The following is a 15,794-nucleotide window of genomic DNA, read 5'->3' as shown; positions in this document are numbered from 1 at the left end:
CTTTTTAATAAAGTATTAATATAAAACCTGGACAGATTGGAATAGTTTTCAAAAACCAACAGTTAAATGGAGATTTTATACCCCCTTGCTAGTCTTATTCTATATAGGTATGAGAAAGAAAGTTATCTCATAAGATCAGATTACTCATTTGCTGAAAACTACATTCAAGTTTGGCTAGCAGCTTACAGAATTAGGTGTCAGTGTTTGATCTCATCCAGGAATCATTTCAGTTATTTTTTCTACTCTTGCTTAACTGTGGGAACTTTCTTATCATACCCTCTAATAGCTAATTCAAAGCAGTAGAAATAGAACCAAAGGGAAACCACAAGTTTTACAGAACCCTCTCCCCCAAAATCAAACAAAACCAAAGAACAGAATGAAACAAAACAAGAAGTCTAAGAGAGAAAATGCCTGATTAAAGCAGTGTAAAGAACATCTTAGGAATTCAGAACATTGAATGTCATTTGGAAAAGTAAAATTGAATAATATCATGGAGAATGGCTTGCTTATCTGTAGACTGAACAAGAGAATTCCTATAAGTAAGAGAACCCACTGAAAAAAATTAACTGCAGATCCCACTTGTTTCTTGTTGATAGATCAGATTCTTTTATTAATCCAATAAATTAATGCTGCTAGAAAATAAATTTATTTTTTATTGGTTCTTGTGCAAAAAATCATATTTATATTTCAAGTAAAGCTGCATACAAAGTAACAATAATTTGTTGTACAATTAATTGGTCACAAGAGTTTTTAAAAGATGTTTGTACTCTGATCAGGATTCCTCATGGAGCATGTACTGAAAGTTGAATTTAAAGTGCTACACACACAATTGCACACACACAGGAGGAGGCTGTATAATGTTTTAAGTTTGAAAGGAGGGTCTTTAATATACAGTGGTACCTCGGTTCATGAACTTAATTCGTTCCATGATTCTGGTTGCAAACCGAATCAAATTTCCCCATAAGGTTCAGTGTAAATACGGTTAATCCGTTCTGAACCATATGTATTTTTTTTTTAACCACAAAAATATGAAACAAAGTACAGTACAGTACGAAGAGAGAGAACGCTAACCTTGCTTGAGGCGACACCAAAAAGCTTCATGTGATCTTCCCTAGAGGAAGCCACGACCACATGTCAGAGCAGGGAAGATGGCCGCAGGTCGTGTTTGTCACCTGATGCGGAGTTCGCGAATGGAAGCAAAATTTTGCGAACGCTGCTGTTCACAAACCGAATTGTTCGTGAACAGAAGCATTCGTGAACCGAGGTATTACTGTATGTTATCAAATATTATATTATGGAGAACTGCATAGCATTCATTCTTTTTAATAGTAATAATTTGAACATTTTAGGCATGAAACTATTGAAAAGCAGTATAATGATGTGCAGCTAATGTGTAATTCACTGAATAAACAACTTGAGACCCTTAAAAGGCTGAATGAATCACTCAAGCAACAGAATGAAAAGTAAGTTAAGTTCTTTGGTAAAGTTTAAAGAAAGCTACATTTAAATTAAACATTTCTGTTTGAATCATAACAAAAGTTGTACATTAGCTTTTTGTCAATAAAAATTATACAGTAATTGGAGACAAATGACTATTAGTAAAAATAAAATTATTTTAATCAAAATATTTTTGAATTTATTTCCAGTTACTAGGATTCCTTCATTTATATTGTTGTATGACTTTGGAATTGTATATCTATTAAGTAATTGTATTACTTAAATTTTTTCACACTTGTCACCTATCCGACTTCAACTTTTTATCTGATTCATTTTTCTTCTTAATGTCTTTCAACATTATGAAATGACATGAAGAGCTTTAGTTTCCATGAATGTCCAAATATGACAGTTTCAACAAAGGGATCCGGAGTGCTCCTCCCTGTTAGAGGCATATCATTGGAAAATAAACTTTCAGAACAAGTAATGCTGAGTTATTGGTATATGTGGCTACAGTATGTTATTAGAGACATAGCAATATTTCTGCATGTCTATTTTAATATGTCTAATGTAATATTTGTACCTACAATTTCAGAACTGTTGCTCAGCTGCTGGAAACAGAAGAACATAGAAAAGAATTGCACAAACAGATGCAAGAAAAAGATGGAAAAGTATCAAGTTAGTACTGATAAACGTATCAGCTTTTTCAGAAATATTGATTTATAGAGAAAGGGTGGAAAAATTACACGTTCTGTTATCGCATATTAGTTGGGTTCTTCGTGCTCTCTGAGCTTCGTTGTTTTCTTGTAGATGTTCATTGCCAGACTGGGTAACATATCAAATATTTTATATTTGAAAAGCTGTAAGCCTACAATTATGTGCTCCCTTTTAAGACATCCCAAAGACAAACGGTATTTCAAAACCCTGCTTTCTAAGCTGTGCAGAAAAATCTGACTCAAACTCCTTCTGAGAGGCTCTGGTAAATGATACAAATGCTGTTCCCTCACTTTAGAAATCCAGGCAGAAAATGAGGCATGCTGAATCCTAGTCTGCTCCCAAAACAGGCAGGGAACTCTTTTAATCCAAGTATTATTAATGGGAGTGAAGCAGTCTCAAAAAAGAAATGTTTTAAAAAAGAAATAAAGAAAAGTGCTACTCCCTATCTTCTGCCCTGCCAACAGAAATCCCATAGAGCCTTGGAGAAGAAAATGTGCCTACTTATTAAGCTATTCCCTTCAGCTCCCCGTTTCTTAATGATATTATTTGCCCATGCTCAGTGTTAAAAGTGCATCCTGGTTCAGGATATATTTAAATAGACGGGACCTCTGAATTGTTTTGTTTTTGAGATTGTACCTATACTCTGAATCAAAGCCAGTGTTAGTGGGGGGAGAGGCATGGGCTATCTCACCAATTTTGCTAAGAACTAAGTAGAGGATGCAGTGACCTTTATCTTTCATAGCCCATGAGAAGGGCAGCTAATATCCAGATTCAACCTCTCCACATATGGAGCTTCTCTCTGCTGAGCCTTCAGTGAGATGTGGTAGGTGGTGTGCTTAAAAGGACAAAAAGGCAGCAGCAGAGCTCTGCCAAAGGAGACTGCTAATGGCAGCCCAGAAGTGTCAGGGATGAAGCACAAGGTAGGACATTCCCCCCTTTCCGCCCCTGAGTGCCCACCACCACCTTGGGAAACAATGCAGGGTCCTGCCAGCCCTACCTCCCGCTGCTAGTTTTCTCCACTCCTTAGCTGTTTAGGAGCTGGTTGTTGCCTAATTTAAATTAAATTAAACTAAACTGTATTAGTGTTTTAGGTCAGAGTTCTTTACTATCTACGCAACATGTTTATGTTTGAAGAAGAGCATATTCTATTACTTAGACTCACAATTAAATGCTAATTTAATCCTGGCAAACAGTAACAGTAACATTGAAAGTACAGGGTATTTTCAGTGTTGATTAATAGAAACTGGAATATCAGTACACAGATCACAGCACAGATTTGTAACAATACCACAAGGGAATACTTTCTTCATCTGGACAAATAACAGAAATCTGATCATGAGTTAGAAGCAGTAATTGTTGTAGTTGACAATTGAGCTCAATGTAGCCATATGAGCAAGCCATGGTACAGTAATTAATGTAAGTTGCTGAATTAACTAATGCAAGCAGCTTCTGTTGTTCAAAGTAAATTATTTATATTTAAGGGAGATTATGCAAAAAAAAAAAAAGTCTGAGTTTACATGTTCCTCTTAGCTATAGTGTGGTTTCTTTGGTTTTGGTTTAGTATGATATGTGACAGCTGTCATTTTGGTTTATTAAACAAGCCAAGGTTAAGTAAGTTACGGCTAAGTGCAACATTAAATTTAGCTATTATGTTTTGTTTAGGAGAAAGTTCTTAAAATCCCCATTTCAAGTCAAAAACTCATGTTTTTGCACTAGGCTGAAAAATGCATCTTTATTAAGACAAATGCTGAGGACTGTAAAATGTGAACTGCCAATGTTCAGCAGATGGCAGTGCTGCACAATTCATGTAATGGTAGTTGTGGGAAAGTATCAGTATCCAAAAGTTTTGGGAAAAAAGCAAGCCAGGTTTTTTTTCTTATACATTTTTCAAAAGGTTTACAGCAGAAGATAAAAATTCAGGAAGAAAAACTAAAAGCCAGACAGAAGGAGAAAACAGATATGGAGGAGACAATAGACATTCTTAGAAAAGAACTAAGTAAAACTGAGCAGGCAAGAAAAGAACTGAGTATTAAGGTAAGTTATTTATTTATTTAAGATTATTTTGTGCTACTGCTTCTTGTGATTCTAGGAAGCTTATAATAATTGCATTGTAAATATGTGTACATATTGAGCAAAATAAAATTAAAACATGGACCGTAGTTGCGAATATTGCTAGAAATTTACTGAACTGAATGAGATCCGCTTTTGAGTAAATAAGACCGTCTTGTCAGTTTAACAAGAAATAATACACATTAAGCAACTTTCATCCATATACAATGCCGTAGAAACCTAATCTGATTTATTTTGTCTTTTTTGTGTTGATTTTCATTTTTATTTTGCAAAAGTTAAAGTTGCTCTGTTCCAATATAGTACACATTTTTATGAAAGCAAAAGTTTCCTTTACAGTTTCTATGAATATATATATATATATATATATATATATATATATATATATAAAAGCTAAGTTTTAACTTGAAATATTTCTCCCTTGTTTAAGTTAATAATTTCTAATAATCAAGGGAAACATGTATTTTCCTAGATGTTTGTATTAACAAGATTCATTTAAAGAGATTTAGACTTTTCATTTCAAACCTTTGCATATAGAGTAAGGAATCAGTTGAGCATCTGCTGATTTTAAATAACAACTGGTTTGTTTTTGTTCTTGTCCAAAGTACATCAGATATATCATTGTTTAATTAAATACCTTTTTGTAAGATAATAGTGTGCATTGGTGATAAGGCAATCCATAGTGTGACCTTACTGTTATTTGAATTACAGAAAGCACACCATGATTCAAAGTTGTTGGTTGGCTTTTTTCCTGTTCCTTTAATGTTTCTGTTAATTGGTTCACTGAAATTTTGCATGACTATAATTTATCAACTGAATCATCTACCAAGATATACTTAGTACAAACAGTAATTAACAACCAAGCCACTTCAAAGCATGCTTTATGATTTATTGTCCAATTGCCAACAGATTTATCAGTTTAGATGTTCTGAATAAGCTTCCTTACCTGTAGCGTGGGATTTATTGGGTTTTAATTTCAACCAATGTAAATAGAGAATACATTTGCATGTTTGTTAACTGTAATTAAATAATGTTTAATATGTATTTTCAGGCATCTTCCTTGGAAGTTCAGAGGTCACAATTGGAAGGACGACTAGAAGAAAAGGAGACCTTAGTCAAGCTTCAACAAGAAGAACTGAACAAACATTCTCATATGATCGCAATGATACATAGCTTAAGTGGTGGTAAACTAAGTGCAGAGGCTGTGAATCTCAGTTTATAGAGCCAAATTATCTAGGTGTGCATTTATTTTCATTTTATGTTTTGTTATGAAAAATATTTTTAGATAACTTTCCTTCAAGATATTGTGGCATTTATGAATAGTAGGCTAAATTCAATTCATGTTGACACTAACAACTATATCGCTATTGGTTGCTGTGTGTGCCTTGTTTACAAATTTAAGAAGGGCTGAATATAATTTTAGAAAATATCTGAGCAAGTGAAAAACCTTTTGATGCATAAACTATCAGCTATGATAAATTTACTTAAATTAGTAATGTTCTACTCTTAAACTGATTTTACAAAATATCAGCTTTCATTTCCATGTATACAAAATGTTGTACACTGAAATCTTGCTGGTTAACCTATACATTTGAAAATGAAAGTATACAAATGTATATTTTTATGTAGAAAAAACAAATGTTTTAAGTCCTGTATTATACAGATTGCAATATAGATATATATTAATGAATTGTGCATTTAAAAGGGGTCTGTAAATTTATTTCCACAAAACAGAAGATATTCAGTTTTTCTATATCCAGTTTTCCTTCCAGTATAAATGTCAAATAATTATATTCACTGTTTTTCAGATTTACAGATGTCATATCTGTCTTTGTTCCTTTTAAAAAAGACTCTGTAGAGTTTTCCAGTATTTATTATAGACCTATATTCTGCTTAAATTACAAAGATAGTATATATATTTAAACAATTGCATATATGTTTTAAAATAATGGACTTTCAACAACTATGTGTAGTTTAAAAATCAACTTAAAATTTAAAGGACAAGGACATGTATTTTCCTATTGTACTTTATATATATACACTGCACTCTTTAATGATATAATGAAATGTGATTATGTTTGGAGACACTGAAACTCCAAAACAATTAGTACTAATTCTACTTAAGAGGGCAGTGATCATATGCCAACATTTCAACAAATACCTTTACATTTTAACTTCTATGTGTCAATCTTCCTCTTTAACTATGTGCAATTGATGCTGTCAATTCCATTTTGGAAAGCTATTATCTCCAACTTGATAGTGGTATTTGGCATTTAAATGAAGTATTATTATGGATTCTGTAGTTGTCTTTTTATATTTTTGTTGTAGCTGTCATAATTTGTCTCTGGGAATGGAAATAAATAACTCTGAAGTTATGTACTTATGCTCGATTGATGATTGGTTGATTGATTTAGTGGAAACCAGTTGGCCTTGTTATTCAAATTTATCTTGACTTGGAACTTGCACATGAGCAGATCATGATCAATTTCACAGTCAGCTCCTGCCCATTTTTTGCTGTAATAACTGAGGTCTTCCACCTTTTTGTTTTCCACCAATAAAATAGTCCATATTATTTCTGTGTACTCCATCTAGTGATGTTCACATATAAATGTATATGCAGGTATCATTTTGGCTGTTAGAAGACAGTGTTAGCAATGAAAAAAATCATTGGATTGAGAGAAATTGGTAAGTCATTCTACTTCATTTCAGTTTCTTAGGCCATGCTGTCAAGCCATGTGTCCTGAATATTTCTAACTTTGGCATTCCAATCTCCAACCACAAGCAGCACAGAATGCTTGCATATTCTCTCAATTTCAGATTCAACTTGAGCAAAAAACTTGTCGACCTCCTCCTCTTCTGCATCAGTGGTTGAGATATAAACTTGGATAATCATCATATTAAAGAGTTGTCTGCAAAATCTAATTGACATTATTTAATCATTGATTGCGTTGTACCCAAGTACTGTCTTTACAATATCCTTCCTGACTATGAAAGCAATGCCATTCTTTCTTTGTTTTTTTTTTGTCCTGAGTAGTAAAAAGTACCCCTTCATGGATCACTGCCTTGTCGTGGCGAAGGGGCTTGCGTAACTCAGTGAAGCCATGAGCTATACCGTGCAGGGCCACCCAAGACGGACAGGTCATGACAGAGAGTTCTGACAAAATGTGGTCCACTGGAGAAGGAAATGGCAACCCACTCCAGTATCCTTGCCAAGAAAACCCCATGGACAATGTTAAAAGGCTAAAAGATATGACGCCCGAAGATGAGCCCCTCAGGTCGGAAGGTGTCCAATATGCTACTGGGGAAGAGCGGAGGGCATTTCCAAGTAGCTCCAGAAAGAGTGAAGCGGCTGGGCCAAAGCCGAAAGGACGTTCAGCTGTGGATGTATCTGGAAGCGAAAAGAAGGTCCGATGCTGTAAAGAACAATATTGTATAGGTACCTGGAATGTAAGATCTATGAACCAAGGCAAGCTGGATGTGGTCAAACATGAGATGACAAGATTGAACGTCGACATCTTGGGAATCAGCGAACTGAAATGGACGGGAATGGGTGAATTTAATTCGGGTGACCATTATATCTACTACTGTGGGCAAGAAACCCTTAGAAGAAATGGAGTTGCACTCATAGTGAATAAGAGAGTGGGAAAGGCAGTAATGGGGTACAACCTCAAAAACGACAGAATGATCTCAGTGCGTATCCAAGGCAAACCATTCAATATCACAGTCATCCAAGTCTATGCCCCAACCACTGATGCTGAAGAAGCTGAAGTTGACCGCTTCTATGAAGACCTACAACACCTTCTAGAACTAGCACCAAAAAGATGTCCTTTTCATCATAGGGGATTGGAATGCTAAAGTAGGAAGTCAAGGAGTAATCGGAATAACAGGCAAATTTGGCCTTGGAGTACAAAATGAAGCAGGGCAAAGGCTAATAGAGTTCTGTCAAGAGAACAAGCTAGTCATAGCAAACACTCTTTTCCAACAACACAAGAGACGACTCTATACATGGACATCACCAGATGGTCAATACCGAAACCAGATTGATTATATACTTTGCAGCCAAAGATGGAGAAGCTCTATACAGACAGCAAAAACAAGACCAGGAGCTGACTGTGGCTCAGATCATGAGCTTCTTACTGCAAAATTTAGGCTTAAATTGAAGAATGTAGGGAAAACCACTAGACCACTCAGGTATGACTTAGATCATATTCCTTGTGAGTACACAGTGAAGGTGATGAATAGATTTAGAGGATTAGATTTGGTAGACAGAGTGCCTGAAGAACTATGGACGGAGGTCCGTAACATTGTACAGGAGGCAGCAACTAAAACCATCCCAAAGAAAAAGAAATGCAAGAAAGCAAAATGGCTGTCTGATGAGGCTTTACAAATAGCTGTGGAAAGAAGGAATGCGAAAAGCAAGGGTGAAAGGGAAAGATATAAGCAACTGAATGCAGATTTCCAGAGAATAGCCAGGAGAGATAAGAAGGCCTTCTTAAATGAACAATGCAAAGAAATTGAGGAAAACAATAGAATGGGGAAGACTAGAGATCTCTTCAAGAAAATTGGAGATATGAAAGGAACGTTTAGTGCAAAGATGGGCATGATAAAGGACAAAAAAGGCAGGGACCTAACAGAAGCAGAAGAGATTAAGAAGAGGTGGCAAGAATACACAGAAGAACTATACAAGAAAGATCTTAATGTCCCTGATGTCCACGCTGGTGTGATCACTGACCTTGAGCCAGACATCCTAGAGAGTGAAGTCAAGTGGGCCTTAGGAAGCATTGCTAACAACAAAGCTAGTGGAGATGACAGGATTCCAGCTGAGTTATTTAAAATACTAAAAGATGATGGTGTTAAAGTGCTGCACTCAATATGCCAGCAAGTTTGGAAAACGCAACAGTGGCCACGGGATTGGAAAAGGTCAGTTTACGTTCCAATTCCAAAGAAGGGCAACGCCAAAGAATGCTCAAACTATCGCACAATTGCACTCATTTCACATGCTAGCAAGGTTATGCTCAAAATCCTACAAGCTAGGCTTCAGCAATATATGAACCGAGAACTACCGGATGTACAAGCTGGGTTTCGAAGAGGCAGAGGAACTAGAGATCAAATCGCCAACATTCGCTGGATCATGGAGAAAGCACGAGAGTTCCAGAAAAATATCTACTTCTGCTTCATTGACTATGCAAAAGCCTTTGATTGTGTGGATCACAACAAACTGTGGCAAATTCTTAAAGAGATGGGAATACCAGACCACCTTACCTGTCTCCTGAGAAATCTGTATGCGGGCCAAGAAGCAACAGTTAGAACCGGTCATGGAACAACCGATTGGTTCAAAATAGGGAAAGGTGTACGACAAGGCTGTATACTGTCACCCTGCTTATTTAACCTATATGCAGAGTACATCATGAGAAATGCCAGGCTGGAAGAATCACAAGCCGGAATTAAGATTGCAGGGAGAATCATCAACAACCTCAGATATGCGGACGATACCACCCTAATGGCAGAAAGTGAAGAAGAACTAAAGAGCCTCTTGATGAGGGTGAAAGAGGAGAGTGCAAAAGCTGGCTTGAAACTCAACATTAAAAAAACTAAGATCATGGCATCTGGACCCATCAATTCCTGGCAGATAGAAGGGGTAGAAATGGAAGCAGTAACAGACTTCATTTATTTGGGCTCCAAGATCACCGCAGACGGAGACTGCAGCCATGAAATTAAAAGACGCTTGCTCCTTGGGAGGAAAGCTATGGCAAGCCTAGATAGCATATTAAAAAGCAGAGACGTCACCTTGCCGACAAAGATCCGCATAGTCAAAGCTATGGTTTTTCCAGTAGTAATGTATGGCTGTGAGAGCTGGACCATAAAAAAGGCCGAGCGCCGAAGAATTGATGCCTTTGAACTGTGGTGCTAGAGAAGACTCTTAAGAGTTCCCTGGACTGCTAGGAGGTCAAACCAGTCAATCTTAAAGGAAATCAACCCTGATTGCTCATTGGAAGGATCGATAATGAAGCTCAAGCTCAGATATTTTGGCCACCTAATGCGAAGAGAGATCTCTTTGGAGAAGACCCTGATGCTGGGAAAGATTGAAGGCAAAAGGAGAAGAGGACGGCAGAGGATGAGATGGTTAGATAGCATCACTGAAGCAATGAGCATGAAACTGAGCAAACTCAGGGAGGCAGTGAAGGACAGGAAGGCCTGGCGCAGTATGGTTCATGGGGTCACGAAGAGTCGGACACGACTTAACGACTAAACAACAACAACAACAACAAGTAAAAAGTATGATCTTTTGGCTGAAAGTGTCCAATTCCAGTTCATCTAATTAGCTAATGCCTAACGTGTCTGTAGTCAGTTCTTTTCATTGTGTTGAGCTTTATCATATTCATGCTTTTTACATTCCATGTTGCCACTGTAATTCTGTCTTTGCAGTTTCAGATTTTATTTTCCTACATGGCAACATTAGCAACTAGATGTCCCAAAGGCTTTAATATAGCCATGTCATAAATACCATTAGTACTCTGAAAGATCCTCAGCTCTTTTTCAGTAGCACGTTGAGCATGTTTAATATATATTGTACAACACTGCATGCTAGGATGATGAAAAAAATCACACTTCCACTTAAGCTACCTTTGTTATGTGTTGATGATAAAATAAATGATCTTTCCATTAAAGAATGATGAGAACAGCTCTTCCCCATGGTCAGCAAGAATTAGTCCCCCCAATAGCCAATAAGATGGTAGTTCTGCCTGGCTTGGCCTTTAAATGGAATTGACATAATTGTTTCCACAATAAGTGATTTTTATAAATGGCTGTAGCAGATCTTCTTGCATATGGCAATTTAAATGTCAAAGATTCAAATGTTCTCTCTGATATATTAGACTTCTATGAGCACTTTTTCATATTTTGAGAACAGGTATTTAATTGCATTGTGCTGCCATCTGGAGTCAGAGCGCAAAATGATTCAGCATATACATAGTCTTTCACATACCATCTGTTGGGAACACCTTAAACCAAATGCATCTCTTTAGTAAGAGATTGTATTAGCTGTGGAGGGCAGCTGTGAGAACAACTGTTCTAAGGTTTTCCTGACAGATGCCCATCCACACTCTGAATCACATTTTGCCCTTTTGGATCTCAGAACAACTCTAATATGAACCCCTTGGTGTCCTCACTTGCTGTCTAGTGGAACAGCACAAAAACTAGTCTTTTATAGAAATTAGCTATATGAATAATGAAGACTTAAGAAAAATGTCTTTGGAAATATTTAATAAGAATAGAACACATAAGAAAATGTTTCGCAAAATGGCAAATTTTTAACCTGATGACTTCAAAGCCATATGATAAATGTTACTGTTTTGTTCAAAACCTTATGAAGAGCTCATAACTGAGTAGAGTTTCTAAAGCTGTTTTCTCAGTTTGAAATCCAGTACTCAGATAATTAAACTATTCTAGCTTCGTGGCTAATTAATACTTTGTAACTGAAATAGACATTATTTATGGGGAATCAATAGGCACAGGTTATAACCAGACAAGGCTCCCTTCTTTAAAACCCATTTTTTCCCTAATGGGAATATTAAGCAAGTTTATAACAGTTCCACTAAAATCAGTACCAATTAAGTCTAGAACTCTGGCTGGGTTGTAATAGTGGTTCTAGAGTATCATGAATGACCCAAATATAAACCAGAAAAATATTAAAGATTTCAGGATTTGCTTGAAAATTTGAACATTAGGCACAGTTTTATAAATGAAAAAAAAAAACTTGGGAAGAAGACTATTGTCTGTCTGTTGAGGCTAACTTGAAGACTTTCCCTTTTTATTATGGTGTAAACTAGGCATTTTCGTTGATGCTCATTGTGTTAGAGTATTTCTGCTAGTGCTACCAAGTTGATGTGCTTCTGCTTGAGTTCCCTCAAAGATTCAAATGCAAGACTTGGCTGTTTTTGTCCTAATTTTTCCTATCACAACACTGCACAAAGTGTTTTGTAGTCACTTTGTCCTTTGAACAAGTCAGCCCAGTAATCTTTAATCCCTGTGAAAAGCCTATAAGGTGGTAGTGAACCAATATTTCTTCCTCTACTGTGAAATATACAAGCATGAAAATGGCGACAATGAGGAACAGCACAAACAAACAAAATAATAAAGGTCCATAGTCTACAATCCTCCAATCCAATTACCTGGGATTAAGTTTCATTGAACTCAATTGTACTTGCATCTGAGTGAACAGATATAGGATTGCATTCTTAAAAATAGTCCAATTTGCTGCAGCACCCAGACTTTTTAAAGTACAAGTAGCCATTGTTTAGGGATTGCCTCCTTTAGTGACTGTTAACAGTTACAATGGTGATGAAAAAGTAACTTTGCGGTTGATCCTTACATTTATGACCTTCACAAGTCTATAAAGCCAAGGAAAGCTAAAGTAAGATCATAAGGACAGTTGCGGTTTCACTTAGCAACCACTTTGCTTAATGACCAAATTGCCAGTCCCAATTGTGGTTGCTAATCAAGGAATACATGTAATGGATTGTGCAGCTACTTTTTCTTTTTGACTTAACGTATTTTTGTGGAAAAAAGATAGTGGGAAACATTGAACAATTCAGTTTGAAGAAAACATTGTTTGGATCTCATTCTTTGAGTGGAATGAGTAAAGCATCCTAAGGAGAAAGTTAGATCTTTTCTGCTAGTTTGAGGGGGGAAAAAAATACATGTAGTCCTTGAGTTATGATGGTAATTGGGACCAGAATTTCTATTGCTAAGTGATGGGGTTATAAAGCATGACGTCATGTGACCGCATTGCATCGCAATGGCAATCCCTGCACTCCCCATTGCTATTGTTAACTGAATCCCACCAGTCGTTAGGCAAGGACCCACCCTGATCCAAGTCACTCCCGGCTTGGTCCCTCCCAGCCCTGAGCCTCAGTAAGGTTAAGTATTGTGTAATGGAAGGCATGTGAGAAGAGGATACTGGAATGGGGGATCAAGGTTATCAGGAGGGAAGATGAGCATTCCTGGAGAGGTTACAAAGCAAGCACTTTGTCAGCCCACAGCAGGACCGTGAGAAAAGGAAGAAGCTGAGACTGGCCCCTAGTTGCTTTAGCGTAGGTTTAGTCTGTTTAGGTTTAGGTTTTGTTGTTCTTGGGTTGGGCCTGACAGATTGCCTCTCTTCAACTTCTTCCATCCACCTATCTCCCCCCCCCCCCGCACCTTCATCTCTACCCTTTTGGTTGCCTTGCACTCCACTACCTCTGCCAGCCTTGCCACCCTGCGCTCTGCTCGCCCTGCCCTGCCAGCCCTGTGGCCCTGTGCTTGCTGCCCCTGCCGGCTCCAGCTGACTTGCTGGCCATGCCAGGCCTTTTTCCCAAGGCCACTCATGCTATACTCCAAATAACTTCTGAGGCCTTCCAAAGCATCACAAGAACGGCACACATGATTTTGAGAATGGTGGGCATGGCCTTCTCATGATGTTTTAGAAGGCCTCAGAAGTCTTTGAAACATGAGAACAGTGTGTGCTATTTGGAGAACACTATGAGCGACTTTGGGAAGGAGGCCTGCATGGTCAGCAGCTGCCTGGCATAGGGTCAGGCTGGGTGCGCCTCATCAGCAATGGGAGGAAGACTGCGAAAGTCAGCTTGGGGGCAGCAGGGCCTGCGGAGTGCTTGCTGGCAGGGATGGTTAGGCTGAAGTAGAGGCCCATGGATGGTGGTGGACTGCTGAAAGGCCCCGGGCCTCTACTTCAGCCCCAGTACCACTGCCAAGAAGTGCCGCGTGCAGGGTGGCCAAAAGGGCAGAGATGGGGGCAGATGGGTGGGGGGACCTGAAGCGCCCCTGTGATTGTAAGTGCAGGCAGGCTGCCAAGTGCCCAAATTTTGATCATGTGACCATGGGGGCATTGCAATAGTTGTAACTATGGGGACTGAGTGTAAATACCATTCGTTCAGCACTGCCGTAACTTTGAACAGTCACTGAACAAATGGTCATAACACAAGGTCTACCTGTATGATGTTACTATCTAGAAAATCATACAATATAAAGAGTTTTTATTGTTGCTTTAAAATATACTGTGATGTTCTATAAATTGTCTTCTCTGAACATACTACAAACATACAAGGTAATAATTTTAATCCAGGCTATTCTTAATAGAAAAGATACAGTAGCTAGGCAGGAGCATGATGTACTTAAAATAAGCCTTTACAAAATAAGATAAATATTATATGCTGACATAATGTCTTCAGAGTAGCAGCAGCTATAATGCATTTTGGGCTCTTGCTTGGTATTATGTGATTAAGAACTCATTTTGTCAGGAGGCAGCTGTTGTCTTGGCTGGGTATTACTATAGAAATATCATGCCAAATTGTTTATATTAGTATTCAAAGGTTACATTTCAACTGTTTTATAAGACAGCCAAATAGTTTTGACATCTGAGCGGAATGAAAGGCCGTAGTAATATCAAACTCAAAGGCTTAAATATTGTTTTCCAGGGTTTATCATTTATCAGTTAACACTAGATTATAGCCTCATTGCAGAAAAAATGGTCAAGGGTCATTGCTGCACTTTCATTTATGATGCATCAAATGCCTTTCTTCTCTTTGCTGAGGAAATAGCTCAAAGACACGTTGTAATTTATTTTTAACTCAAATGCAACAATTGAAATCAAGATTGCCCTGGCTTTTCCCACTCTTGTTTTGCTTGCAATGTCCTACCCATATTGGGAATGCTACTTGTTCCTGGACCACTTCATGTAGCTGAAGCGCTGGATTCTATATCTACAGCACATACTATAATCAATGTGTAATTTGCTGATTTGTTTGTGGCTTTTAGGACCTTTTTTATTATTTTGGAGACAGAAAGTACTTGGAAATAACATAAGGTTCCAGTGTACCTTAAAGACTTCAAGGATTTCTTTTTCTGGCTTGTTTTAAGGAAAATAATTCGGACCACATGTTAAATCATACATGGAGCCATCCACAGACTATAGTTCATGCCTTCTATCAGGCATTAATCAGGATACTGCTCAGTTGAGGATAAGCCAGAATTTGTGACAACTTCTGCGATAAGTGAATACACAATGCTACAATAATTTAAAGCCAAGTTAGCAAATCAATAATGTTAAAAGACAGATTGGGAAGGCTGGAATTGTATGATTGTGGTGCTGGCAAAAATTCCTGATTTCCCCCCCTCCCCTCATTTAGGGGCTCCCAATGTGATGTCCTTGTATCTTTCTTTTCTCACTTTATCATAGCAGCAATTTTATTAATTAGTAGTTTCCCCAAATAACAAACCACATCCATGACATGTTTTCAAAATTCCAAATCTATCTTTTGCCCTTTTTTTTTCCTTCTTTTTTCGTAAAGGTATCAGGATATATATTTGTTAAGATGGGCTCACAGGAGTTATGACTTTGTAGCTGATTTTGAAAGTTTGTGAAGGTGGTGGAGATCCAATGACTGGCTGGAATTTTTTCAGGTCTGTTCAGAGTTGGAAGCTGGTATAACAGTAATCAGGAGTTGGTAGACTAAGCGTTCTATGGAGCTGAGTGACCCAGAAGGTAGAGCTGCCTGTGGTTGATTAAAGACCAGCTGGGG

General features: G+C 37.6%; 2 protein-coding genes across 4 annotated transcripts in view; one reads left to right on the top strand and one right to left on the bottom strand.

Moving 5' to 3' along the window:
* Positions 1-7,827, top strand: part of CIP2A (cellular inhibitor of PP2A) — a 35,184-nt gene extending 27,357 nt beyond the window's left edge. The window contains exons 18-21 of one of the 2 annotated variants that reach the window (XM_007429268.4): positions 1,350-1,463; positions 2,030-2,112; positions 4,046-4,185; positions 5,270-7,827. In XM_007429268.4, coding sequence (XP_007429330.1) covers positions 1,350-1,463; positions 2,030-2,112; positions 4,046-4,185; positions 5,270-5,440 — 508 coding nt within the window. In that variant the 3' untranslated portion in view covers positions 5,441-7,827. The remainder of the gene's footprint in view (positions 1-1,349; positions 1,464-2,029; positions 2,113-4,045; positions 4,186-5,269) is intronic. The other variant, XM_088144496.1, reaches the window with a different exon arrangement.
* TRAT1 (T cell receptor associated transmembrane adaptor 1) overlaps positions 1-15,794 on the bottom strand; it is a 131,657-nt gene that overhangs the window by 105,175 nt on the left and 10,688 nt on the right. The gene's annotated exons all lie outside the window — the stretch shown is intronic.

Source organism: Python bivittatus, unplaced genomic scaffold, assembly GCF_059951505.1.
Source record: "Python bivittatus isolate LINGU-HERP-01145 unplaced genomic scaffold, Pbiv_v1 ctg000350_np1212, whole genome shotgun sequence".
Taxonomy (NCBI): domain Eukaryota; kingdom Metazoa; phylum Chordata; class Lepidosauria; order Squamata; family Pythonidae; genus Python; species Python bivittatus.
This window is presented reverse-complemented; position numbering and strand designations above follow the sequence as displayed.